The sequence below is a fragment of the Macrobrachium nipponense genome, chromosome 28, assembly GCF_015104395.2.
Source record: "Macrobrachium nipponense isolate FS-2020 chromosome 28, ASM1510439v2, whole genome shotgun sequence".
Taxonomy (NCBI): Eukaryota; Metazoa; Arthropoda; class Malacostraca; order Decapoda; family Palaemonidae; genus Macrobrachium; species Macrobrachium nipponense.
Genome location: NC_087217.1, coordinates 57,962,156 through 57,989,545, shown reverse-complemented (window position 1 = coordinate 57,989,545; position 27,390 = coordinate 57,962,156). Strand labels below are relative to the sequence as shown.

Genomic DNA, 27,390 nt, shown 5'->3' with positions numbered 1-27,390 from the left:
ATAATATTATATAGAATATATAGATATATATAGAATATTGATATTATATAGTATATTATAGGATATAGATATATATAGATAATATATAGTATATAGATATATTATATATATATATATATAGATATAGATATATATAGATATATAGATAGATATATATAGTATATATATAAAGATAATATATATATAATATAGATAGATTATAATATATATATTAATATATTATATAATATATATATATAATATTATATATTATATATATATATATATATATATATATATATACAGTGGTACCTCGAGATACGAAATTAATCCGTTCCGAGACGGCCTTTGTATTATGAGTTTTTTGTAACTTGGAACACATTTTACATGTAAAATGGCTAATCTGTTCCAAGCCCCTCCAAAAGCACCCCAGTAAATTATATTTCCAGGCCTAAAACACATGTTCTAGGGTTACGACGGAAGAAATAGGACTCCAAAAAGGCAAAATACTGTACATACTTGAGTAATATTCAACTGCATGTAATGTTCACCCCATTTTTACTGCTATATTAGGACTTTAGCATATGTCCCTTAGCAATAAGCCTAGCCTATGTTAGCGGTTGCTACTGTAGCCTAGTCTATGATTCTGACATCTAAACCTAAGAGCTAAAAGCTTAGAATATGCCAATAAAATGTATAAATAATCAGTATGTACTCATTTCAATAAATAATTATTAATTAACATTAACTATAATACACAAACAAACAAAAAACAAACCTTCCGATCGATTGTTTACATCCAGCTCTTACCCGTCTTAGAGTATCGAACGAGCGCCAAGCAATCATTTTTCCTAGCACACAGTAAGCCATAAATTGTCATTAGTATCTCTCTTCAACTAATGAAACCACCAAACAGTATAATAACCATTCATTTCTATTCTTTATTCCATCTTTACCTAATGAAGATACCGAGTTACTGACAGCTATAATGAAACATGCGTATACGTAACGTAATAATAAAACAGAAGAAGAATTCTAAAAAATACGTATTTATTGGCAGTCTTGATTTATTTTATATTTTATGATATCTAATTCACAATTTTTTTTATTAAATGTATTGCATGTACTCATTTCAAATAATTATTAAGTAACCATTAACTATAATAAACAAAAACAAAAAACTTCCAAACGTCCGTTTACATCCAGCACTTGCGAGTATCGAACGATCGCCAAGCAATCACTTTTACACAGTAAGCCATAAATTTTCATTACATTATCTCTCTTCAACTACTGAAACTACCAAACAGTATAATAACCATTCATTTCTATTCTTTATTCTATCTTTACCTAATGTTTTTTTTATTAAATGTATTGCATGAATAAGTTTTTCAATTTACAGCAACCTTTTACCAATAGAATACTTAAAGCACAAGGGGTAGATCCAGACCAATAGGAGAGCAGGACCTTATGGGGTGACTAGCATCAGGAACCAATGGGAGAGCGGGAGGATGGTGGCGAGTTTACTCAGTTGGCGGCGCGGGAGTTTTAAAATTGTTCTCGGTGATCCGGGCAAATCTCGGGACTTTACAGCAACAACCTTTCGTATCTTGAAAACTTTCCGTATGTAGAGCAGTAAAATTTTTCGCATTGGCTTTTGTAACTTGGATTTTTCGTAAGTTGAGCCTTTCGTATCTCGAGGTACTACTGTATATGAATGTAGAGAGGGATAAAATTCCATATCACTTTTCAATACACGGGATCTGACACACACTCTTCGATTCCATCATCATCTGACAACATTTATGTAATACTACTATCATTTCCTGAACTCTCCATATCATCTGGTCATCATTTTCATATCAACCACTGTTAAATTATGTGTGCGAGTCAGCAAAGGATACAATATCAGAATCTATGGCACTCCATTAGATTGGTCTCACTGATTAAAAGCTGTCTCATTTCCAACATAGTTATTATCGCTATTTATTGGTTAAAATTAAAAGTCAATTTCCTTCTCTGTAATTAACGCCATTTATTGGTTAAAATTAAAAGTCAATTTCCTTCTCTGCAAGTCCAAAAATTGGAAGAAGTTGAACCACCCAGATGCAAGCTAAGCTGCTTAGATAATTTTGTGCTAGGATAATTTCAGGTCATCTCATAATAGTACAACTTTGTATACACAACAGGCAAGAGTAATCAGGATGATTAGGAAGAGGCCAATACATTTGAATCTCAATTACTGTTCATGAGCATAGATTAGCCCAGCAATTTCTTTTCCTTAGAGGAGCTCCCTGCTTATATCCAATTGAAGGAGACTGTTCTGATGGGAGGTCTTCCATATTCCACCTTAGTGCATCATCTACAACAATACAGTGATTTGGTGTGAATCTTAGCATCAGGAAGATCTGCCTTAACTTTGTACAACAGATATCATTGCAAGTAACCACTTAGGACCATTACTGATACTTGTGATAGACCTTTGGAGCTGAGAGAGAACAACAATAGGTCACAGTAATAACTCATATCAACAGAAGTAAGGTTCTTTGGAGTACTAGTGCATGACAATGTAGTACCTCTCTGAAAGCTATAAAACAACACAGACCAGATTAACCCCCCAAACACAGGGAGGATTCTTCTATATCACTAATCCCTTGTTAGAAAACTGAGATTAATGTTCATATATATACCATAACAATCTGTGAATGCATGCTCAAATTCTTAAAATTTTGTTACATTATTTGCTCTACTAGTTTGATATCGTCTCATGTATTTTCAACAGTAAACTTTAATTTACATTACACAAATATGCAATAAAACCAACACTGCACTTACCTTCATTCTGACCCTGATCTTCTGCTAAAGCTTCCCCTGGATTGACGTAAGAGCATGTGAATGACATAACTTTTGATCCAATTTTAATATCAACTTCAAAACTTGGCCGACTCCTTAAATCAGGTTCTTGTGTCCCTTCAACTGGACCTTCTGTGTCCACTGTATGATTTACATTTAGTGTGATGGTTATCCTGGAAAATAAAATTTAGTCAAAATTAAGAACTTTAAATTGAATTATACTGTAATAATAAATAAGGTGGATATGAAAAATTAACAAAAATCTTTGTTTTATTTAGTACAAATACAGGCGGTCCCCGGGTTACGACGGGGGTTCCGTTCTTAAGACGCGTCGTAACCCGAAAATCGTCGTAAGCCGGAACGACGTTCTTGAAAACATGTCCACAGGGAAAATTTCACTACTAATTTGCAATTTTCTTAGGGCCGTATCTCTAAAATTATCACTAATTTACGTTTTTTCATGCAACACTGTGTATTCACAAATTACTGTATATTTTCATTAAAATACAAAGAGAGAGAGAGAGAGAGAGAGAGAGAGAGAGAGAGAGAGAGAGAGAGAGAGAGAGAGAGAGAGAGAGAGAGAGAAATAACTCCTTAGGTTTCAATAGATTGAAATGAATGTCTGTAGGCAACTTTTTCCCCCTCCCATAAATACATATATTTCTCCAGAGAAGAGAGAAAGAGAGGACTGTGCAATTATGTTTGTCTGTCTATCAATTCTTTTGCTGAGAGCGAGAGAGATAAAAGGAAGAAATAGAAACACCAAATGTATGACAAGTATCTTGTGGGAGAGAGAGAGAGAGAGATGAGAGAGAGAGAGAGAGAGAGAGAGAGAGAGAGAGAGAGAGAGAGAGAGAGAGAGAGAGAGAGAGAGAGTTGTTTAAAAGAGAAAATGGAATGATTTTTTGTATTTAAAATACTCAGATATGAATTTTGTACTTTTAATTATTATTGGAAAATATTAATGATAAACTTATTACATACACCGTCCATGAAAATGATCTCATCTCAGTGAGAGAGAGAGAGAGAGAGAGAGAGAGAGAGGAGAGAATAAGAGAGAGAGAGAGAGATAGAGAGAGAGAGAAGAGAGAGAGAGAGAGTACATAAAACCATTAAATTCGTTGACCATTGTATGGCATTGTTAAGCTTGATGTCACTCGAGTTGAGGTGGGGGTGAAATTGTACAGAAAAAGACAGGGAAGAATTTTCTTTTGAAATTATTTATCGTATTATTACTATTTCTATTATTATTTATTATTATTATTGTTCTTATTATTATTTGAAAAATATAATAACACGTGCATCTACCATAAAAATTCTCTCATTCAGTAAGAAAGAGAATTATCCTTACAAGTGAAATGGAAAGGTCATTTTCATCTCTTTAAAATAAGACCATTATGAATTTTGTAATTAAAGTTTTTATTATTATTATCATTATTATTATTATTATTATTAAATAACTGAAATTATCAATAAACATTTACATACTAGTACCATAAAAATTCTTTAATCTCGGTAAAAGAGAGAGAGAGTTGTTTTATCTCGTTTGTTTCTAACGCTTCAGTGAAAGAGAGGGAGGGCGTTACCACTATGACTCAATTAAAAGTGACATGGATAGATTAGTTAATTAAAAGTGGACATGGATAGATTAGTACGTATTGTATTTCTTTAAATACTATCACATATGAATTTGTAATTACAGTTATTATATTATTATTATTATTATTATTATTTGAAAGTATTAAAAACAAATAGTACAAGTACATAAAAAAATCTCGAGTCTCAGTAAATGAGAGAGAGAGAGAGAGAGAGAGAGAGAGAGAGAGGAGAGAGAGAGAGAGAGAGAGAGAGAGAGAGAGAGAGAGAGAGAGAGAGAGAGTTGTTTAAAAGAGAATGGAATGATTTTTGTATTTAAAATACTCAGATATGAATTTTGTACTTGTATTATTATTGGAAAATATTAATGATAAACTTATTACATACACGTCCATGAAAATGATCTCATCTCAGTGAGAGAGAGAGAGAGAGAGAGAGAGAGAGAGAGAAGAGAGCGAGAGAGAGAGAGAGAGAGTACATAAAACCATTAAATTCGTGACCATTGTATGGCATTGTTAAGCTTGAGTGTCACTCGAGTTGAGGTGGGGAAATTGATACAGAAAAAGACAGGGAAGAATTTTCTTTTGAAATTATTTATCGTATTATTACTATTTCTATTTATTATTATTATTATTATTGTTCTTATAATTATTGAAAATATAATAACACGTGCATCTACCATAAAAATTCTCTCATCTCAGTAAGAAAGAGGAATTATCCTTACAAGTGAAATGGAAAGGTCATTTTCATCTCTTTAAAATAAGACCATTATGAATTTTGTAATTAAAGTTTTTTATTATTATTATCATTATTATTATTATTATTATTAAATAACTGAAATTTATCAATAAACATTTTACATACTAGTACCATAAAAATTCTTTAATCTCGGTAAAAGAGAGAGAGAGAGTTTATCTCGTTGTTTCTAACGCTTCCAGTGAAAGAGAGGGAGGGCGTTACCACTATGACTCAATTAAAAGTGACATGGATAGATTAGTTAATTAAAAGTGACATGGATAGATTAGTACGTATTGTATTTCTTTAAATACTATCACATATGAATTTTGTAATTACAGTTATTATTATTATTATTATTATTATTATTATTATTGAAAGTATTAAAAACAAATAGTACAAGTTACATAAAAAATCTCGAGTCTCAGTAAATGAAGAGAGAGAGAGAGAGAGAGAGAGAGAGAAGAGAGAGAGAGAGAGAGAGAGAGAGAGAAGAGAGAGAGAGAGAGAGAGGTGGGGGGGGGGGGAAATGTCAGGACCACCACTGCAGCTCTCCCCCAGCTCTTCCCCCTTTTGGCTGTCACAGAACATGATATATATCTGACAGTTTTAGTACCTGGAAAGGTTACAGAAAAGACTGGGATTTCCTTCAACAGAGAAGACTGGGATTTCCTTCATTCTTCGATAATTTTTTAAATATAAGCTAAAATCTTACTAATTCACTATGGTATTTTCTTCAATGAATTGATATTATTGCTGTATAAATTAATATTAATATTTGAAAATAGTAAATCATTTATTTATCATACTAAAAAACATACATCTTTGTAGTATAGAGAGAGAGAGAGAGAGAGAGAGAGAGAGAGAGAGAGAGAGAGAGAGAGAGAGAAAATTAGTGATTATTTTCTTCGAAAATACAAAGAGAGAGAGAGAGATAGAGAGAGAGAGAGAGAGAGAAACTGTGCTAAACTATAAAGGATTCTTATCATAATATGTTTTTTAAAAGTGTTGTAAACTCGGAGCGTCGGAAGCGTCAGCGTCGTAACCTCGGAACAAGCGTCGTAACCCAGGGCGGATTTTTCAATGAATATTTAAGAAAAAGCGTCGTAACCTCGGAACGTCGTAAGCCGGACCCGTCGTAACCCGGGGACCGCCTGTACTAACTTATTTCCCCACTGCTTTTATGATACATCGTATTAAATACTGCAAATTTTGAAAATTCACCCAAGTAAATATGCCCTTTAATGGGTGTAGACTTGGTGGTTGTGTCTACAGCAAAATGACCAAGAGCTCCAAGTACGTTGCGTGACTGGAACTTATCCTCCAAAAGTTTTAAATAATCAACATATCTCTTAGTCTTACCAGAGCATCCCAGCAAATAAAACACCTAGGATTCACCAGCCAGAACTTGGAACCCACCACTGACCACCACCACCTGTTGAAAGTCATCTCACAGACAAGGTATAAAAAAAATAAATAAATAAAAAAAAGGGCGGAGGGGGTTGGATTTAAAGCTCTACACAAATATACAGCTCTGCCAGCAGGACAGTGGTCAAAAGTAAGTCTAGCCAATTGCACACTCCCTTCCTTCTAACTAAAACCATTCACATATGTACACTGGAGGCACTTAAGAGCTTTCTCCATGGATCTTAAGATATGAACAAAAGTATCCAGACAAACTAGTCAGCTTCTTAATTGTTATTTCCAGGAAGGTAAAGCAGAGGTAATGAACTATAAAATAAATGCTTAAAACATAACCTTATAAATACGGGTTCTACCTTGGAATCAGATAAAAAACACAAAATTATCCTTTTATTTAGATTCTGTTCATATGGCTATGTAACACTATGAGTTAAACCCAAGTATTGGTCCCACATCCTACACTAATTTGAAGTGCCATGAAAAGATTTCAACACATTTTCAAGAAAATTTACTTAAGATCTTAATATAAAAATCTTACTCTACTAAAATTTAAGCGATGACCAAGGATGAAAATTAAGTTATCTAATAAAACATGTTCCTACTTATGTCCATTAAAGAACATGTTGAAGTACTGGAAAAGAAATCATGGCAACTGTAACAGCTATACATAGTGTAAATGAGTTGTCAGTATTCTCCACATTTCAACTGGTACCCTATAAGACTGTCCATAATTTCATACGAGATGAAAATAACTATACGACTAATGTAACAGAAGAAAATTATAATAAAAGTCAAAGTCTACTAAAATATCACAAATTCTTGGTAATTTGTATTTTTCCTAGCGATACTTACCTCGAACCATTCCATAGGAGATTCCCGGATGTCGATCCGGGTCCGACCAGAAAATTCTGGTTATATGCCGCATCCAGGTCAGGCCTATGCCCCCAGGGGTCGAAGACCACGCCATCCTAATGACCTATAGTTAGTCCTTCTTACTCAACTCCGAGGTGTCTCCCCTAAGCTTCAGCGGGGCTGGAAGGGAGGGAAATTACTTCCATGGTTCAAGGTAAGTATCGCTAGGAAAAATACAAATTACCAAGAATTTGTGATTTGTTCCGATGCGAGATACTTACCTCGAACCATTCCATAGGAGACTTACTCGTTAGGAGGAGGGCGAAGGTTTGGCTCAAGATCTCCTTCGTCAATCCGCAGAGATCCCTTGATCTCAGGCCTCCTTGCTTCTTGACGTAGGCGACCACCGTGGCATTGTCGCACATCAGACACACCGTCCTCCAACTGCCTCCTTGAATGCTTCCAAGGCATGCTTCACTGCCAAGAGCTCCAGTTTGTTTATGTGGAAGGTGCTCTGCTCTTGCGACCATATCCCCTGCACCGAGAGGGGTCGTAACAACCGCTTCCCTAGGAGGAAGTAGGAGTCGAGGCCCCCTACCGTGTCTTTCGCCACCGGTTGGGGGTTGCCTCTCGAGCTGTTGCCAGAACTGGGAGGATCTCGGAGCCGATGCCTTTGAGATTGGCCCCGTGGTGGCAGGCCAACAACAGGTCTAGGTCCCCTCTCCAATCTTCTTGGAGTGGACGGGCCGGTGTGTATGAGTGTGTGGCTTTTCCTCAAACCCCCCCTAATCCTTGTCCTTGCTATCCCTGGGCCTTTGGTTGGAGCAAGGAATCAAGGATACTCAGGTAAGATACGCATGAGTGCGTATGGTTCTCAGTACAAACCACAGTTTTACTTGTCAAGGTTTGGTTATACCCGCACCAAGCTTGCTTTGCACCCCTCCGAACCAACCACCCACTATAACGGGGCTGGGTTGAGTTCTAAGGGGAGCAGTCGCCCCTCCTCTGACCTATCACCTTTTGGGGCCGTTCCCTCCCCTAACCTTCGCCCTCCTCCTAAAGAGTAAGTCTCCTATGGAATGGTTCCAGGGAGACCAGGTGGCCTAAAAGCCTTTGCCACTCCTTTGCCGGTCTCGGGGGGGTGGCTTAGGAAGTTGCAGGCAATTTTTCGGAGGTTTGCCAGCCTGTCCTCCGAGGGGAAAGCTCGCCCCACTTCCGTATCCAATTCCATCCCCAGGTACACCATCATGGTGGAGGGAGCTAGAAGGGACTTCTCCCAGTTCACCACAATTCCCAGGGTTTTGCAGAAGGCCAGGAGGGCGTCTCTCTGTTCTACCAAGCGCTCCTTTGAGGAGGAAAGGAGTAGCCAGTCGTTTAGGTACCTGAGAAGGCGTATACCCCTCTTGTGGGCCCAAGACGACACCAGGGAGAACACCCTCGTGAACACTTGCGGAGCCGTTGCCAGCCCGAAGCAGAGCGACTTGAACTGGAAGGTCCGGTCCTCCCAACTTATGCGAAGGTATTTTCTGGAGACGGGTGTACCGGGATCTGGAAGTAGGCGTCCTTGAGATCCAGGGACATCATGAAATCCCCTTCCCTCACGGAAGCCAGCACCGAGCGTGGCATTTCCATCTTGAAGGGCGTCTAGGATGAATGAGCTGAGGACCGAAAAGTCTATGACCGGTCGCCATCCCCCCGACGACTTCTCCACCAGGAAAAGTCGACTGAAGAACCCGGGGGAGTGATCTACCACCTGCTGGAGGGCTCCCTTCTCCACCATTGCCTGAACTTCTAGCCTCCCCCGTTCCACAGACTCCTCCACTAGCTTCTCCGGAAAGAGAGCAGCTCCTTCCACTGGGGCGTTCCGAAGGGTCCTTAGCTCCCTCTCTGGAATGCTCCTAGGGAGCTTGGCTAGCACAGAATCCCTCCTCCTCAAGATCCAGTTCGCCCAAGACGAGACCAGTTGGGTCGTGAGGAAGCCCAGGGACTTAGCCCCCGACAAAATTAGTTCCTTGAATTGGGCAAGAGAGGCCTCGTCCCTCAAGTCGTGGAGGGTGGGGAACCTGGCTACCGCCCCGGACCACAGATCTAACCAAGAAGCCACGTGAACCGAGGTCCACGCGGTGACTTCCATAGCCTGGTGAGAGAAGGAGACTAGTCCCGATGTGAGCCTCTCTTCCGAGAGTCCAGGCGCTAGGGCTGCCAAGTTACCCTCCACGGATTTGGGGAGGAGAGGGGCACCTTCCAGGGCATATAGCCTCCTCTGACTCGGCTTAGACCCTGGGAGTAGCCTAGCCGAGGAGTGCCAACGTAAGGAGTTACTGGAGCCTGCAATGAGTTTCTCCACCACCGTCAGGGCCTTCTCCGTTTTGTTGGACCTAGGGAGGCTGAGAGAGGGCTTGGGTTCCTCTGGATTACTGAACAGAAAGTCCACTGCCATGGATCTGTTGTCCTCTACCGTCGGGGCTGGCTCCTCTAGCCGGTTCATGGACCTAATAAGAGAGAGGACTCTCCTAAAAGTTGAACCTTCATCCACTGGACCCAATTCCTCCAGGACATTCTGGAGTACCTCCTGGATAAAGGGTCTCTTCCTCAGCGTCCTGCGACCGAGGAGAGGCCCCAGACCCTAGATGGAGGGAAGCTGGAGAAGCTCCCCGGAGAGGGACTCCTAAACCAGGTTGCACACCGGTCTCCTGCAAGGGGGGATGCCCCGAACGCCTGGACCGCCCCGAGGAGGGACTCATACCTGAGCGGTGGAGGGGCTCTGAACCCCCTAAGGAGGTATCGGCTCTAGGCTCCATCCGCGAAGGCGACAAGCGTGCGGGAACACGGAAGAAGGGAGCCCGCTTGGTCATGGAGGCCAACCTTATGGCTGACGAGACTGAGGCAGGATCCACCAGGACCGAGGGACGAGTAGGGAGGGAGACGGCTGGGAACCTCCCGTGAGAGACTGTCCTGGGGGCCACCCTCGGAGAAGGAGAACGCCGCCGCCCCTGGGGGGAGTTGTCCCGACGCCTGTCACTCCCTTTACGATCCCGGTTACGACGATGAGAGCGGAAAGAGCCGCTCGAGGACGAGGAGTAGCTACGTCTCCTGCGTCTCCCATGATGGCATCTCTTCTTGGAGGAGCGTTTCCTCCTACGGGAGGATCGCTCCCTTGAGGAGGAACTTGAAGAACTCCTCTCCCCTGACGAATCCCGACGTCTCTTGCTTCTCCTCCGGCGACTCCCGTCGCGGGGGGAACGCGGGGAGCATTTCGGCCGCTTCGGGAACACCCCTATCACAGCGGGACCGCCCCCTGAAGGCCGCTCCCAAGGCCACCCCCGGCTCCTCCTGTCCCCTAGACGGGAAGCCCCAGGACGGGAAGGCATCGTCCTTCACCAGGGATCTACCCGGAGTACGGGAAAAGGGTCGGAGCTGGGTGGTTGGGTGGCTCCGTGACTGGGTAAACTGCGAGCGGCGAGCTCCGCTTGAGAGCGGGAAGAGCCGCAGCGAGGCGAGCCACAGCGGGGAGGGGCGAAGCGGGAAGCTCCGCAGAGGGGAGGGACGGGTCCCCCCCCCTGCACTGATGCTAAGAGAGAGGACCAGGACGGGGAGCCCTGTAGCTGCAACCGCGACCAGCAGTCCCTCCAGTACCACCTGTTGGGGAAACGACTCATCGGGACCCCCCCTGGGGGGGACCCGGCAACGGACTCACCTAGGCCCCCTCGCTGGGAGGGGGCAGGAGAAAGAACCTGTAGAAAGGCGGGAGACTTCCTCTCTGACGATACCGAAGGTGAAGGGGTGCCACCGTCTCTGCTGCTGCTCTCACTCCTCGACCCCCGCGAAATCTTCGCCGACGAAGCTTTAGACTTCTTCTTCTTCTAAGTGGAAGCCAAATCCCACTGATACGATGGCCAAGAAATGCACCCCACGCACGTGTTGGCTTTAGAGCAAGCGCCCCCCTAAACAAATCACACAAAGAGTGTGGATCAATTAGATGGGGCGAGAGAAAAGCTCCACAAGCCCGTCCTTCAGGACCGGGGCAACGACGTTGAGGCTCCGAAGCCGACATCGCACATGAACACGACACAAGTACACAAAGCACACACACACGGACAAAGGAAAAGGGCCAGAGAAGGACTGAATATAGGTCATTAGGATGGCGTGGTCTTCGACCCCTGGGGGCACAGGCCTGACCTGGGTGCAGCATATAACCAGAATTTTCTGGTCGGAACAAATCTTTTACATTAACGCTTTCGCTTATGACTCTTGTGACATTTACATCTGTGGGCAGTGGCAGTGACTCCAGTGGTAAGCGTAAAAATTTTTCATACCTTTATTTGTTCAGAAACATATCCCCAACAGTTTTCAAGGTAACCACTCTATTTTCTTTCATTTTGCAGCTGATTACTTATTCTATAAGTATTTTTTTTTCCTGCTTGGATACATCATCAGTAAGTGAAGGACTTAAATTTGGATTACGTTCATATATGTCATTGGAATGTGAAAGGGTTGAATATTTGAAGCTATGTACACACAAAGTGAAGAAGAGACACAAAGATGAATATACTTACTGCTCATCATGAAAATTTTTTGTCAGTGTTAATTCTGCATCACGTCCTTTAACGGAAAAGTCATCAAGATGTGAAGGCAAACCAGGAGACATAGACTTCTTTTCAGCTGCAATTTCTTCTTGTAAAAATTCAACAAGTTCCCTATCACCTGCAAGAGATAGAATTGTTTATTAGCTAAAAATGGAAAAAATGATATTGTTAAGATACAATAAAGTTTTATACATACTTACCTGGCAGATATATACTTAGCTATAGACTCCGTCGTCCCGACAGAATTCAAAACTCGCGGCACACGCTACAGGTAGGTCAGGTGATCTACCATTCCCGCCGCTGGGTGGCGGAATCCAGACCATTCCCGTTTTCCTGCCAGAATTTTCTCTTCCACCTGTCTCCTGAGGGGAGGCTGGGTGGGCCCTTAATCGTATATATCTGCCAGGTAAGTATGTATAAAACTTTATTGTATCTTAACAATATCATTTTTATACATGCAACTTACCCGGCAGATATATACTTAGCTGATTGACACCCTTGGTGGAGGGTAAGAGACAGCTATATACATACAAAAATTTTTTAATAACGGGAAACAAGGATATCAATCCTTGGTTCTTACCTGTTTGGGCAGAAGACTTCATGATTACTGTCATTTAGTCTGCATGCCTCAAGAGCTTCAGCGAGGTAAACAACCTATGACCGAACACCCCTTCTGGATCATGTCAATGGGGGCTAGCCCGCTTACGCGACAGAACCTGCATGGATCGTACCAATGGGGCTTACCCACTTACATGGCAGAGCCTGACCTGTATCTTATCAATAGGGGCTAGCCCTCTTACATGACAGAGCTTAAGGCTTTACATAATGCACAACGAGGAGACCAAAAGTTAATCCCGACCACCTGCCTTCCGAACCATGTTAAATCAGGAACTGAAAGGGGTTTGCCTATACCCTCTTCCAGTCAACCATAAAAACCAAACACCATAATGTTAAAATTACATAAACTAAACTAATTAGGATTAACCTCAGCTCCTCCTCCCAGCACTAAATCCGCGGAAACATACGCTCCCAGTGAAAAGCACTTCTCATAAGTAACTCTCACATCCCTTAGATAATGAGAGGCGAACACCGAGTCACACTTCCAATACTTGGACTCTATTAGGGCTTGAAGGGACCACGTTTTATGAAAAGCCATTAAGGTTGCTATGGCCCTCACTTCGTGTGCTTTCACTCTGAGGAGCTTAAATTGTTCTTCACACATTTAAGATGCGCTTCCTTAATAATGTCTTTAATGAAAAACGTAAGGGCGTTTTTTGAAATCGGTCTTGTCGGATCCTTGACCGAACACCAAAGACTTTCTTGTGTACCTCCCAAAAGAGACGTTCTTTGTAAATAAAATTTTAGCGCTCTTACTGGACAAAGGGTCTTCTCCTGTTTTCTTCCCCCTGTAAGAAGAGAAGAGATTGCTTTCACTTTCGAAGCTTCTTTAGGCACGGTTTTGATGGGTTCGTTTCTTGGCTAAGAAGAGAGGTTTAAAAGAGCAAATTGCCGCCTCCTTCTTAAAACCCACTCTGCCTTCTAACGCTTGAAGCTCACTCACACCCCTTTTTTTGCCGTGGCTAAGGCGAACAGGGGAATAGAGACTTCCTTGTCAAATCTCTAAAAGAAGAATTATTGGCAGGTACGAATTTTTCAGACATAAGATAATGAAGCACTATATCCAAGTTCCAACTGGGATTCTTATTATTCTGACTTTTGAGGTCTCGAAAGACCTAATAAGATCATGTAGGTCCCTTATTGTCCGACACATCAGACCCCTATGCCTAAAAAACCGAGGCCAGCATACTTCTATACCCCTTGATCGTAGATACAGCTAGGCCACACTTTCTTCTAAGGTAAAGAAGAAAATTTGCAATGTCGGTTATAGAGGTACTGGAAGAGGATACCTCATGCGTCCTGCACCATCTTCTAAACACCTCCCACTTCGACTGGTACACCCGTAACGTGGATGGTCTCCTGGCTCTTGCGATTGCTTTTGAAGCTTCTCGAGAAAACCCCCTCGCTCTAACAAGTCCTTCGATAGTCTGAAAGCAGTCAGACTTAGAGCGGGGAGGTTTTTGTGCTACCTATCGAAGTGGGGTTGTTTGAGAAGATCGTTCCTTAGTGGGAGCGATCTGGGAAGATCCACCATCCACTCCAGCAACTCTGTCACCCAATCTAGGGCTGGCCAAAAGGGGGCGATCAAAGTCAATTTCGTTCCCTCTGAGGAGGCGAACTTCCTTATTTAATTCCCTCACTAGTTTGAAGGGGGAAAAGCGTACCCGTCTATTCCCTTCCAATCCATGAGGAGAGGCGTCTATCGCTATTGCTCTTGGATCTGCGATCGGGGAGCAATAATTCTCCAACCTCTTGTTCCAGTTGGTTGCGAACAAGTCATGTTTCGGCTTCCCCATAACTGATCGCAACACTTGAGGGTTGAGAGTCCTTCGGTGGGGAGTACTTGGTTTCTTCTGCTTAGCAGATCCGCTCGAACATTTCTCTCTCCCTGAATAAATCTTGTTAGCAGAGAGATCTGTTTCTCTTGCGCCCAAAGCAACAACTCCCTCACTGTCTCGTAAAGGGAGAATGAATGGGTTCCCCCTTGCTTCCTGATATACGCTAGGGCTGTCGTGTTGTCGAATTGACTGATGATCGATCCTGAGATCTGTTTTTGAAAGTGCACGAGAGCTAAGTGAATGGCTTTCAGCTCTTTTTTTGTTTATGTGCCAGGACACCTGAGCTCCTTCCATGGTTCCCCGACACTTCTTCCGAACCCAACGTTGCCTTCCCCCACCCTACGTCCGACGCGTCCTGCAAACAACGCTCGGAGAGGGCTCTTTGTGTAAGGATATTCCTTGACTGAGTTTCTTCGGGTCTAACCACCACCGAAGGTCTTGCTTGATCTTGTCCGTGATCCTGAATGATTCTTCGAGGTCCTGGGAACTCTGATCCCAGTTCTCCTTCAGATAATACTGAAGGGGCCTTAGGTGCAGTCTCCCTAGGGAAACGAACTGCTGCAACGAGGATATGGTTCCCAGCAAACTCATCCATTCCCTCGCGGAGCAATGCTCTTTCCCTAGAAACACTGACACCTTTGTAAGGCAGCGTTCTATTCTCTCTGTTGATGGAGACGCTAGAAAACCCCAAGAATCCATCTGAATCCCCAGATAAACTATGTTCTGTTGGGGATCCAGCTGGGACTTCTCGAGGTTGACTAGGAGTCCCAGTGACTGCGTCATCTTTAATGTTACCGAAAGGTCCTCCAGACACTGATCCTTCGACTTTGCTCGTATTAGCCAGTCGTCCAAATACATCGAGATCCTGATCCCTTCTAAATGTAGCCAATGCGCCACATTCCTTAGGACACCCGTGAAGACTTGAGGGGCCGTCGACAGTCCGAAGCAAAGCGCTCGAAATTGAAAAACTCTTCCCTGTGACATGAATCTGAGGTATTTCCTTGATGCCGGATGAATTGGCACATGGAAATATGCATCTTGAAGGTCCAGGGATACCATCCAGTCCCATGGACGAAGAGCAGAAAGTACAGAGGAAGAGGTCTCCATCGAGAACTTCTTCTTGATCACAAAGACGTTCAGCGCACTTACGTCCAAAAACCGGCCCTCCACCGCCCGAGGCTTTTGGTACCAGGAATAGACGGTTGTAGAAACCTGGTGAATGGAGATCTTGAACCGGTTCTATTGTCCTCTTCTGCAACATAAGTTCTACTGCTTGCAGGAGAGCTTGACTCTTGACAGGATCTTTTTATCTCGCTGTTAACTCCCTTGGAGTTCTCGTTAAGGGAGGATATTCCCTGAAAGGGATGAGGTATCCTCTCTCGAGGAGAGAGAGGGTCCAGCTGTCCGCCCCTCTCTTCGCCCAGACTCTGGCAAAGTTCGAAAGTCTGGCGCCTACCGCTATCTGGAGGACTTCTTCATTTTGCCTTCCCGGCGGGTCTCCTGGAAGGTCTTCCTCTGGTGTCTGGTCTTCTACCTCTAAAAGGGGTTCTTGAGGAGGAAGAGGCTCCTCGAAAGGGCTGCTGAAAAGGTGCTTTATCCTTCTTTTGAAAAGGAACAGCAGGCTTGAACCTCTTTGCTGACTGTGTCAGTAGATCCTGTGTAGCTTTGCCAGCTAAGGATTTTGCTATATCCCTCACCGTGTCCTGTGGGAAAAGGTGGTAAGAAAGTGGCGAATATATTAAGGTCGACCTCTGTAGAGGAGATACTGACTTGGACAGGAAAGAACCGTACACTGCTCTCTTTTTCAAAACTCCCGATCCAAAAAGGGCAGCCACTTCCACCGAACCGTCCATCACTGCTCTGTCCAGACAAGATAATACAAATTCGGGATCTTGGGCTCTCTTCGCAAGGGCTCCCAAAGCCCAGTCCATAAAATTGAATACCTCGAGTGTCCTGAAGAGTCCCTTTAGGAGATGGTCCAGTTCACACATCAACCACGTAGCTTTTGCTGATAGTAGAGCGCGCCTCCTTGACGAATCTACTAAGGAAGCGTAATCTGCGTCTGCAGATGAAGGCAGTCCTAAGCCCATAGGTTCCTGGGTATCGTACCATCTTCCAGGTTTACCCGTCAACTTTGAAGGAGGGCATGAAAAAACAGTCTTGCCCGCCTCTCTTTTATTCTTAAGCCATTCTCCAAAGCCTTTGAATGCTTTTTTCATACTAAGGGCTGGACGCATTTTTACAAATGAGGATGCTTTTGGAGACTTCGTGCTGGATAGCAAAGATCCTGGAGAGGGCGGATCCGCTGGTTGAAGCTTATCTCCGAACTCCTGCAACAACAACAAAGACAATCTCTTATAATCAGACACTACTACATCCACTGGTAATTCTTCATCCGAGACTTCTTCTAAGTCTCCGGCTGTAGGAGATCCTTTCGGAGAAGAGCGGTTCTTAGTAGTCGAGGGACTTCTGTCAAAAGAAGAAAAACGTCGCCCGTGCGACAAATTCTTACTACCACAAGGCGCAATAGAGCTCGTAAACGCATGAAATCTCCTCTCAGGAACCTGTTTCCTACCAGGTGAAGGGCTCCTACTCTCAGAAGAACTCATAAAGTGCGAAGGGGTCTTACTCTGACCTAAGCTCATACAAGGTTCCTGGCGCCTGCTCGACTCCTGACGCCTGCTCGACTCCTGGCGTCTGCTAGACTCCTGGCGCCTACTTGACTCCTGACGCCTGCTCGACTCCTGAAACTTGTTTGATTCCTGGCGCCTGCTTGACTCCTGGCGCTCGTCGTGACTCCTGGTAGGCTCTTGACGCCTCTCACTAGACTCCTGGCGTCTGGTAGGCTCTATCCGACTGCTATATTCTTGGCGCCTACTAGGTTCTGTCAACTCCTGGCGTTTGAAAATATCCTGCTTCTTAGGCTCTTGACGCCTATGCTGATCCTCAGTAGAGGAGTCCGACTCCTGACCTCTCCGAAAAGACGTAGCTGATCGTTTGCTCTGCGAGCGGCTACCGCTGGGAACTTTCTTCCTATACAAAGGAGAGGATCGCTTAAAGGGAGAACGAGAGTGTCTCTCAGGTGACGAGCGCCTGCTAGAGTGAGAAACCTCTCTTCTACCAGGAGAAGAAAACTTCGATCTCTTCACTGGAAGGGAGGAATCTTTCCTTCGAGACGAATCCGTATGTAGAGCGCCTACCAAGGAGGATATTTGTTCCTGTAGATTAAGCAGGAAAAGTTTAGTCGCGTCTTGAGGCGCTGGAGACGGTCTTCTCGCCTTCTTACTACTCGAAGGAAAATTCTCTGGAAAGCGCTCAGGGCTCGAATCAAAAGCGTCTCCTTTTGGCGCAACCCACGATCTCTTCAGCGGACGAGACTTCGAAGCAGAGCTCCATCCACGCCTAGACGAGGAGGAGTCCGACGCAGAAAAACACTCTTCCAGGATGCCTTTTCTATCTAACGGCTTATCTAAGGCAAGCCCCTGGGGTTAGTTACTTCAGGATCTGCCGAAAGGGACGCCACCTGATCATTGGGGATGCTCCACATCCTCCCTGCGGCTTTTGACATTCCTCCTCCCCTGGTCCTGGGACTTTGGAAGCGGTCTAGGCCTAAGGTAAAAACGCAATGCGGAGGCCGATCAGACGCCCCCTCCACTGCACTGGGGTCACTGTATTCACTGACACTCTTACCTTGTGTTTCCATAGCTTTAAGCTGATCCTGAAGCTCCCTGATCGAGGATCTCATTCTTTCCATTTCTGAAAATGAATCCTTAGATTCAACACAGGGAGAAGGGGATGAGGTTATGGGAGAAACATCATCTAGCTTGTTAGCTTCTAATTCAGGCTCAAAAGAACACGATCTACTCGAGCTTCTAGCTGAAGCTTTCCTAGCTCTATCCTTCTCTCTTTTCTTAATATAAGAAGCTAAATCCTTCCATCCTTGCTCCGTAAGCCCTTCACATTCAGCACAAGTTCTATCAAATGCACATTCAGAACCTCTACATTTAATACAAAGTGTATGAGGATCTACCTCTGCTTTAAGCAACCTAGTTCTGCATTCGTCCCTTGCACACACCCTAAACTTAGGTGTCACCTTAACTTCAGCCATATTAATAGAAAAAACCAAATCCAAGTCCTAATTCAGTCCAAAATAAGCGTATACCAATCCCGAGAACAAACAAGAGTACTTCACCAAATGAGTCCAACCAATTCTCGGCAAATGAGCAGAATTCCAATCAGGAGAGACCAAACAACAGTTGTTGCCGGCCTCAGCGACAGAGAAAATCTGGCTCAGAAAACGGGAATGGTCTGGATTCCGCCACCCAGCGGCGGGAATGGTAGATCACCTGACCTACCTGTAGCGTGTGCCGCGAGTTTTGAATTCTGTCGGGACGACGGAGTCTATAGCTAAGTATATATCTGCCGGGTAAGTTGCATGTATAAAACTGATAAATTGAAAAAAAAATTGTGCATGACCACTGAGAACTTCTCAATCTTTTCCCCTTTTAAAAATGACAATTTTGAAAGTAATCTATATTTTTCCTAACTTTACAGGCCTGGGGTCTTTATATAGGAGGAATTACTATTCCATGAAGCTGGAAACAAGACATTAAACTTTTAATATGGTGTATGGTTGGCAGCGCATCACTTTACTTTCAGCCCAGGTAATCGTACCAGCTTGAGGGGTGGTATGAGGTGGGCATTAAGTATAAAGACCTCAGGTTTGTAAATTAGGAAAAATACAAATTACTTACTTCCAAATTTGTCCATTAATCCAACACGGTAAATAACCCTTTCAGTTTTTATATAGGAAGACTTATCTCTTGGAGGGAGGACACTGATAAGTCTCTTAATTGACTGGTAGCTCACCACACCTAAGTACTCTTCCTGGTCCACAGGTCAAGGAAAGAAGGCCTCACCTTTGACAAAACGAACGAAGTACGTATAGGAACCAAGTGTTGTTCAATTGTCAGATCTCTGAGCACTCTCTCAAATAGATGAGTGTAAATCAATATCATTCAAGAAGAAACAAAGATAGAATCTTACTTGTCAGAGACAATGATAGGCCATACAAAGAATTGGGCTAAACATTGTCTGTCCCTCTCTCCCCTTGTTATAGAGAGAGGGAAGGGTTTGGTTCTTTAAAGGATAAGGAATTACAGAAAGGAGCTCTATTGTATAACTCACCTGCATCTGAGCCCACTCCAGCTCGTGATGGCCTGCTAACTTGCCCTCTGCCTGCATGAGGAGGATCAAATTAATGGAAAGAGGAAGAAGAAGAGGACCAGTCACCACACACACACACACACTCAATCATACCATGCACCTTAGGCAAGATGTTGCCTGTCTTCTTAGAGGACCTGGGTAACTACACAACTTGTTGAGCAGCTACCAAAGGAACCAAAGAAAAAGCGTCCAATGACTTGTGGGCAATATCCTGTAGTTAAGAGAAGGGACAGACAGATTCTTCTTGAATGCGAGAGGCTCCAATTCCCTTAACTTCATGGGCTCTTGTGTAGGGTGTGTGCTCGCAGAGTTGTCTCCTGAAGCACTGTACACCCATCTGATCACCTCATGAAGCCAGAAAGAAACAGTGCTCTTGGAAAAATCTTTCTCAGACTAGCCAGTGCTAACGAAGTCATTCACACTCAGGTCTGAGATAACGACTCTTCTTCATATAGCACTGCAGCGCTTTAAAAAGACACAATAACATCTCGTCTGGATCATTATCAACAAAGTCTCCTAAGGAGGGGATTGTAAAAGACTCGGATTCCGAGTCTTCACTATGAAATACGGGACGAAATAGTGTAATCGATCTCCATCCCCAGGAGTATTTACCATTGAAGGAGAGTGTGTAGCTCGCCTACTCTCTTCGCCAATGCCAGGGCTAGCAAGAAAACAGTCTTGAGAGTCAGATCCCTGTCTGACAACTCTTGTAAGAGCTCATACAGGCCTTAGTTAGGTTCCTAAGTACTACTATTACCAATTGTCACATCCCACACAGGGGGCCTGAGTTCCCTGGGAGGACATGACCTTTCGAAGCTCTTCCTGAGTAGGGATATCTCAAGGGAGGAAGAGATAAACATTTCTCTCAGGCGAAGGACTCGCCTAGGGTGACACTGTAACCCTTGATCACTGAGACAGAGAAGAGCTTCTCTTGGCGAAGGAAGACAAAGTCCGCTACCTGCTGAACAGTGGCTCTGATAGGAGAGAGACCCTGCTGACGACACCAGGCACAGAAAGCAGCCCATTTGCCTTGGTAGATTGCAGCAGAGGATTGAATTCAGTAAATATCCAGACATCTCTGATGCTGTACGGCGAGAAAATCATCACGTATGCAAGACATGCTGGATAGTCTCCCAGCCATAAAGAGCTGAAGACTCCATGGATTGTTGGAACCGTTCTACATGTGGCTGACGTAGAGGGCTGTGCCAAGAGGGAATCTCTCTTGGTGACTTGACTAGAAGAGCCAGCAGGTCTGGGTACCAGGGGACATGTGGCCAATTGGGAGCCACAAGGGTCATCCCGAGATCTTTAATGATCCTCACTCTGTTGATCACAGAGTGAAGCAGGCAGAGTGGTGGGAAGGCATAAACATCCTGGTTGTCCCATGGTACTATGAAGCTTGTTTTAACTAGGGTATACAATTAAGTTCATGATCCACTGAACAAAATCTCCAACCAGACAAAGACAACCTTCTAGCCAATGAAACCAATCACTTTTCCTGGTGGCAGCACAAGTTGTCAGCTGTAACCACATGTCAACCCTTCCAGTAAAATACACTGAGTATGTATAGCCTAAGTTATGTTGGGTTAAGATGCATCACTTTGATTTATGATTCCTGGTTTTGGCTGGAGGGGCCTGGGAGGAGGGTGGACAGGTACTAAGTAATCCCCACCCTTATGTTCAATAAGGAATCACTACCCTTGGTTAATTATGCTGGGTAGATGCTTGGTATATGTGCATCTCTTGTTCTAACTGTTTTTGCATTTCCTAAACTTGATAGCCTGTTGGTTTCCCAACCATGACCCCATACCTAACTGCTAGATGTTTAGGGTGAGTTATGTAATACTATTAGGTTTTAAGGGATAGTGACCTACTAGATGTTTTGGTAAAACTAGGGAAAAGTTTTGCATGGTTTATTACCTTGGAAATTGACTTTTCCTATATTTTTAGTGTTGCTGATGAAGGAAGTGGTATTATTTATGGTCGGTCAATTATTATTAACCTGACATCTTTATCGTGGACCCTTTGGGAACGGGGGTTTTTGGATGGGGTAAAACACAGGGAGAGAGAATGGACATGGTGTTGGGTTATAATGGCCACCCTGGAATGGTCCTATGCATTTGCCAGACATATGGGAGCCATATGTTCAAGAAGGGATTGGCTAAGGAAACCTATTATAAAAAGGAACTATACTAACCTAACCTATCCTAACCCAAGCCAATAGGCTGAGGCTCTGCCCTCTGGACCCCCAAGTGATGAAAACTCCACTTTTTTCCAAAGGCCCCCCATAACAATGTCATGTGTGATAGCATTCCAGGATGGGCAGCATACAGTAACATAGCAGTTTTGAGGTCAATTACAGCCAATCAAAAAAGAATAAAAGTAAATTCTTAATGGTAAGGAATCAAAATACTATTAGCCTATAGGAAAAACCAATTTCTAATGTAAAACTACCCCCATGAGGAGCTGTTTAGTAGTTCTACCGATGTTTTCAATGAAAATTTTGGTTGCCACAGAAAGCAGCTAGAGTAATATCACAAAAAGCATTGCGGTCAACCTAAATAACGTGGCAAGTCGGGTTATTTCCTTGGAAATTAGCTTTTTCACATAGTACTTTGGTAGTCGACTGAAATTAACATGACAATTTGTCCAAAATTGCATTTTTCCTAACTATACAAACCTGAGGTCCTTTTACAATAGGAAGGTACTAGCGGCAGCTGGATAGGTCGTAAGCTTTCGACAAGGGGTTCGGTAGTTAACTGCTTGTCGACAGGCGCGCGCGCGCAGCGACTGGGAGGTAAACAAATCACTTTTGCTTTGGCCCACCCAAGCAAAAACTGCAGAGTGAGGGGTGGCATGAGGTGGGGCTATGTGTAAAAGGACCTCAGGTTTGTATAGTTAGGAAAAATGCAATTTTGGACAAATTGTCATTTGTTCCGACACGGCATACAAACCTTCGGTCCTTTTACAATAGGAAGACTCACTTCTTGGTGGGTGGAATCTGAGTCTTTTGTGAACAGACTGGTGTTCGCCCAACCTTGGAAGCCTCATGGTCGTAAGAGCGAGGGAGGGATCCAAGCCTCTGTCCGATTGATCGGGGTGTGCACCGCAGGATCAATGGTCAGACCTCTGGACCGAGTACTAAGAGAGAGGCAGCGTATCTCTTCGTACCAGCAATGCAAGAACTTGTTCCTGTACAGGAGCAAATATAAAGTCATGGGTTTGACTCTTGTAGGCATCCACTTCCCCCCACCCCCCCTTGTAGAAGGAAGTGGTGGATATTCTGCTCCTATCCCTAGTGAAAGGGATAGGATGGGCTCTGTCATATAGCTCACCTGCATCTCGTCCTCATCCAGCGTAGTGACGACCATGGCCCTCTGCCCACAGGTAGAGGGGAAGGAAAAGATGGGAAGAAGAGCCAGCACTCACTCACTCACTCACACATCCATCCACACAGTCAACACAGGACTCGATGCTGTTCAGAGCCTGCGATGGGGTCTGGTTAGCTACACAACTTGTTGAGCAGCCACCACGGGTCCCAAGGAAAAACGTATCCAAGGACCTGTGGGCAATATCCCGAAGGTAGAAGGACGTAAAGGTAGTCTGGTTAGACCAGACCCCTGCCTTCAGGACCTGCGCCACGAGAAGTTCTTGCGAAACGCCAACGAGGGGCCAATACTTCTGACTTCGTGAGCTCTCGGACGGGACGTACGGATGTCGTCACTACATCAGCCTCATACGCCCTCCTGATGACCTCACGCAGCCAGAATGAAAGAGTGTTCTTGGATACTTCTTTCTTGGTGACCCCGGTGCTAACGAAGAGGCGTCGCACTCAGGCCTGAGGTGCGAGTTCTCTTCAGATGCGCCGTAGCGCCCTCACAGGACAAAGCAGCATCTCATCCGCATCATTATCGGTGAAGTCCAATAGGGAGGGAATCGTGAATGACTCGAACCTGTCATCAGGGACTGACGGTTTCTGAGTCTTCGCAACGAAGTTCGGGACGAAATCGAGCGTCACGGATCCCCATCCCCTGGAGTGTCCGTACATCATAGGAAAGACCATGAAGTTCCCCTACTCTCTTCGCCGATGCCAGGGCCAGCAAGAAGAGGGTCTTGAGGGTCAGATCCCTGTCTGACGACTCTCGGAGTGGCTCGAACGGTGTTCGAGTCAGACTCCTAAGGACGAGAGTCACGTCCCACGCAGGGGGCCTGAGTTCCCTGGGTGGGCAAGACCTTTCGAAGCTTCCTCATAAGCAAGGAGATCTCGAACGAGTTCGAGATGTCCAACCCCCTCAGTTTCAGGACGAGCGCCAAGGCGGCTCTGTATCCTTTAACTGTGGGGACTGAGAGGAGCTTCTCTCGGCGAAGAAAAACGAGGAAATCCGCTACCTGCTGAAGAGTGGCTCTGAGAGGAGATAGACCCCGTCTACGACACCAACCCACAGAAGACGGCCCACTTCCCCTGGTACACAGCTGCAGAGGACTGACGGACGTTTCCAGCCATCTCTGTTGCTGCGCTACGAGAAAAGCCTCTCGTTCGCAAGAGATGGTGGATAACAGCCAGCCGTGAAGACGTAGGGACTGGACTGCTCGGTGGTACCGCTCGACGTGTGGCTGGGGGCGAGAAGGTTGTGCCAAGGGGGAATCTCTCTCGGTTCTCCTGCGAGAAGAGCCAGCAGGTCCGGATACCAAATGGCCTGCCATTTGGGAGCCACCAGGATCATCCTGAGATTCGGGTGACCAGCGCTCGACTAATCACCTTGCGAATCAGGCTGAACGGGGGAAAGGCATAGGCGAAGAGGTTGTCCCACGGGTGTTGAAGAGCGTCCTCTGCAGCTGCCCATGGGTCCGGCACGGCCGAGAAGAACACCTGGAGCTTCCTGTTGTGCCGGGTGGCGAACAGATCCACGACTGGTCGCCCCCACAGGTCGAAGAGCCTTTCCGCCACGTCCTGGTGTAGAGACCATTCGGTCCCTATCAACCTGATCCCGACGGCTGAGCGTGTCTGCTACTACATTCCTCTTCCCTGGAATGTAGCGTGCCGACAGCTCTATTGAGTGTGCCTGAGCCCACTCGTGCACCTGCCGAGTCAACTGGTACAACGGGAGAGACACTACTAGGCCCCCCCTGTTTGTTGACGTAAGCCACCACCGTGTGTTGTCGCACATCAACACCACTGAGTGTCCCATCAAGCGGTCCTGAAACTCTTGGAGAGCGAGGAACGCTGCTTGAGTTCCAGAACATTGATGTGAAGGTGCTTGTCGTTCTCGTCCACACAATCCTTGAAGTCAGCAACTCCTCCAGGTGGTGCGCCCCATCCCTCGTCGAATGCGTCTTGAGAACAGCTGCATGTCCGGGGGGGAGTGCGCAGTGGCACTCCTCTTAAGAGGTTTCCTGTCGTCGAGCCACAGGCTAGGTCCTGCCTCACCTCCTGTGTCAGTGACACTGGAACGCTTGGGGGATCCGTCGCCTGTGACCAACTCTCCTTTAGTCTCCACTGAAGAGACCGCAGGTGAAGACGCCCGTGAGGGACTAACTTCTCGAGTGACGACAGGTGTCCGATCACGACTTGCCATCGCTGAGCTACCTGTTCCTGCCGAGACAGGAACTGGTTGGCTGCCTCCCTGAATCTGCTGATCCGCGAGTCTGCGGGGAAGACTCGCCCTGCTACCCGTGTCGATCAGCATACCCAGGTACTTCATCCTCTGCTTGGGCTCGAGATCGGACTTTTCGAAGTTCACAACGATCCCAGGATCGCGACAGAACTCGAGCAGTCGATCCCTGTCCTGTAGCAACTGCGAGCGGGAGCTCGCCAGGACTAACCAATCGTCGAGATACCTCATCAGACGTATCCCGTGCGATGGGCCCAAGCAGACACCAGAGTGAACACTCGCGTGAAAACACCTGTGGGGCGGTTGAGAGACCGAAGCACAGTGCCCTGAACTGGTACACCGTCCCGTCGAGGATGAAGCGGAGGTACTTTCTGGAGGACTGATGAATGGGTATTTGGAAATACGCATCCTTCAAGTCCACTGAAAGCATGAAATCGTTCTCCCTGATGGAGTCGAGCACTGAGCGTGCCGTCTCCATCGTGAACCGGGTCTGGCGAACAAACCGGTTCAGGGGAGAGAGATCTATCACCGGGCGCCAGCTCCCGTAGACTTTTCCACAGGAAGAGTCGACTGTAAAAGCCCGGTGACTGATCCGTGACGATCTCTACAGCTCTCTTGCTCAGCATGGTCTTGATCTCCTGTCTGAGTGCTACGTCCTTCGATGACCCTGGAACGTACGACTGCTGTTGGAGACCGGGTTTGGAGGTGAGGGGTGGGCCGAGGATTCGAATGGTAATAGATATCCCTCCCGAAGGACATCTACAATCCAGGTCTCGGCGCCGTAGCGCTGCCAAGTTGCCCAATGGCTGGCCAGGCCACCCCCCCCACTTCGGCAGCAGGTGAGGGGGAACGCCGTCCCTAGCGTTTCCCCCCTTTCTTCGACTTCTTCCCAGAGCCTCCACGGATGAGGAGGGCTGGGAGGAGGGCTGTTTACGGCTCCCCTTGCTAGAAGTTCGAAGAAGACAGAGTCATTCCTCGGGGCTTCGACGCAGCAACCGTCTTGGCAGCCGAGGAAGCGCTAGCCGAGCTCTTAGACTTGGCCGCAGTCCGAGGCTGCCCAGAAGCCTTCGAGACTGCCTGGTGAACCAGACGGTCACTGTCATCAGTGCGCCGTCTGTCCACCGCAGCGTCCACCATCTCTCCTGGGAAGAGAGACGTGGAACTCCGTAGAGGTCCGTTTCGAAGCCCCAACCGCCAAGCCTCACGCCCGGCCGCCCTGGAAACCCGAGTAAGGAACAGCGTCCCTTCGTCGGAGAACCAGGTTGGCCCACATGGTTCACCGTCTGGTGGGCAAGGAAGGAGATGGCTCTTCCCCCAGACTGGCAAAGTCTCCTGAAGGCCGAGTCCCTCTTCGGGAGAAATCCCCCCGGAGTTGGCTGCGACCTTAGATACTGTGAGGGACCACAGATCTAGCCAGGAGACGGCCTGGAAAGCTGCCATGGCGGTAGATTCCAGGCCTAGTGCCTCTTGCTGCGAGAACCACAGGTTCTCGGACAGGAGCTGTTGCAGAGACACACCCGGAGTCAGCCTAGCTAACTCCGGGTTGACCTGTTTGGGCGGCATCGGGTCTTCAGATGGCACGTAAAACCGCCGCTGTCGTAGCAGAGGAGGTGGAAGCAGCTTGTTCGGACCTGCCAGACTTGAGCGAACCGTCTTGCCCGGAGACAAGCGATTCAACCTGGTCCAGCACTGAGTCCGCAAGCTGTGAACGCGGCAAACCCACCGTCGGTCTGGGTTCCCTCTTCGGGCCCACCCAGAACGACTCGAGCCGGGACGTGGGCTCGGATGGTGGGAGCGGCGATCCTTCCCCGAGGTCGTTGTGCTGACGAATCAGCGCAATAACCTCGGCAAAGTTCCTCTGGATCTCGGGCGTGATAGCATCCTGTGGAGTCGGACCGTCCAGTCCCTCAAACAGGAGCATCTCCCGAGACCCTCCTCCCTCAAGGAGAGGAGCAGCGACAGCCCCCTCTCGGTCTCCTCCAACCACCTGTGCGTACGACCTGGCTGGTCCGAGAACCGAGCCTGGTACGTACGACGACGTGGCGGGATCCAGAGGGGCGCACCCCTCACGAATTC

At 45.9% G+C, this 27,390-nt stretch overlaps 1 protein-coding gene across 1 annotated transcript in view; it reads right to left on the bottom strand.

The window, feature by feature from the left end:
- LOC135201769 (complement component 1 Q subcomponent-binding protein, mitochondrial-like) overlaps nucleotides 1-27,390 on the bottom strand; it is a 66,861-nt gene that overhangs the window by 33,243 nt on the left and 6,228 nt on the right. Inside the window, exons 2-3 of the mRNA XM_064231015.1 lie at nucleotides 11,991-12,138; nucleotides 2,812-3,002 (exon numbers count right to left, since the gene is read on the bottom strand). Coding sequence (XP_064087085.1) covers nucleotides 2,812-3,002; nucleotides 11,991-12,138 — 339 coding nt within the window. The remainder of the gene's footprint in view (nucleotides 1-2,811; nucleotides 3,003-11,990; nucleotides 12,139-27,390) is intronic.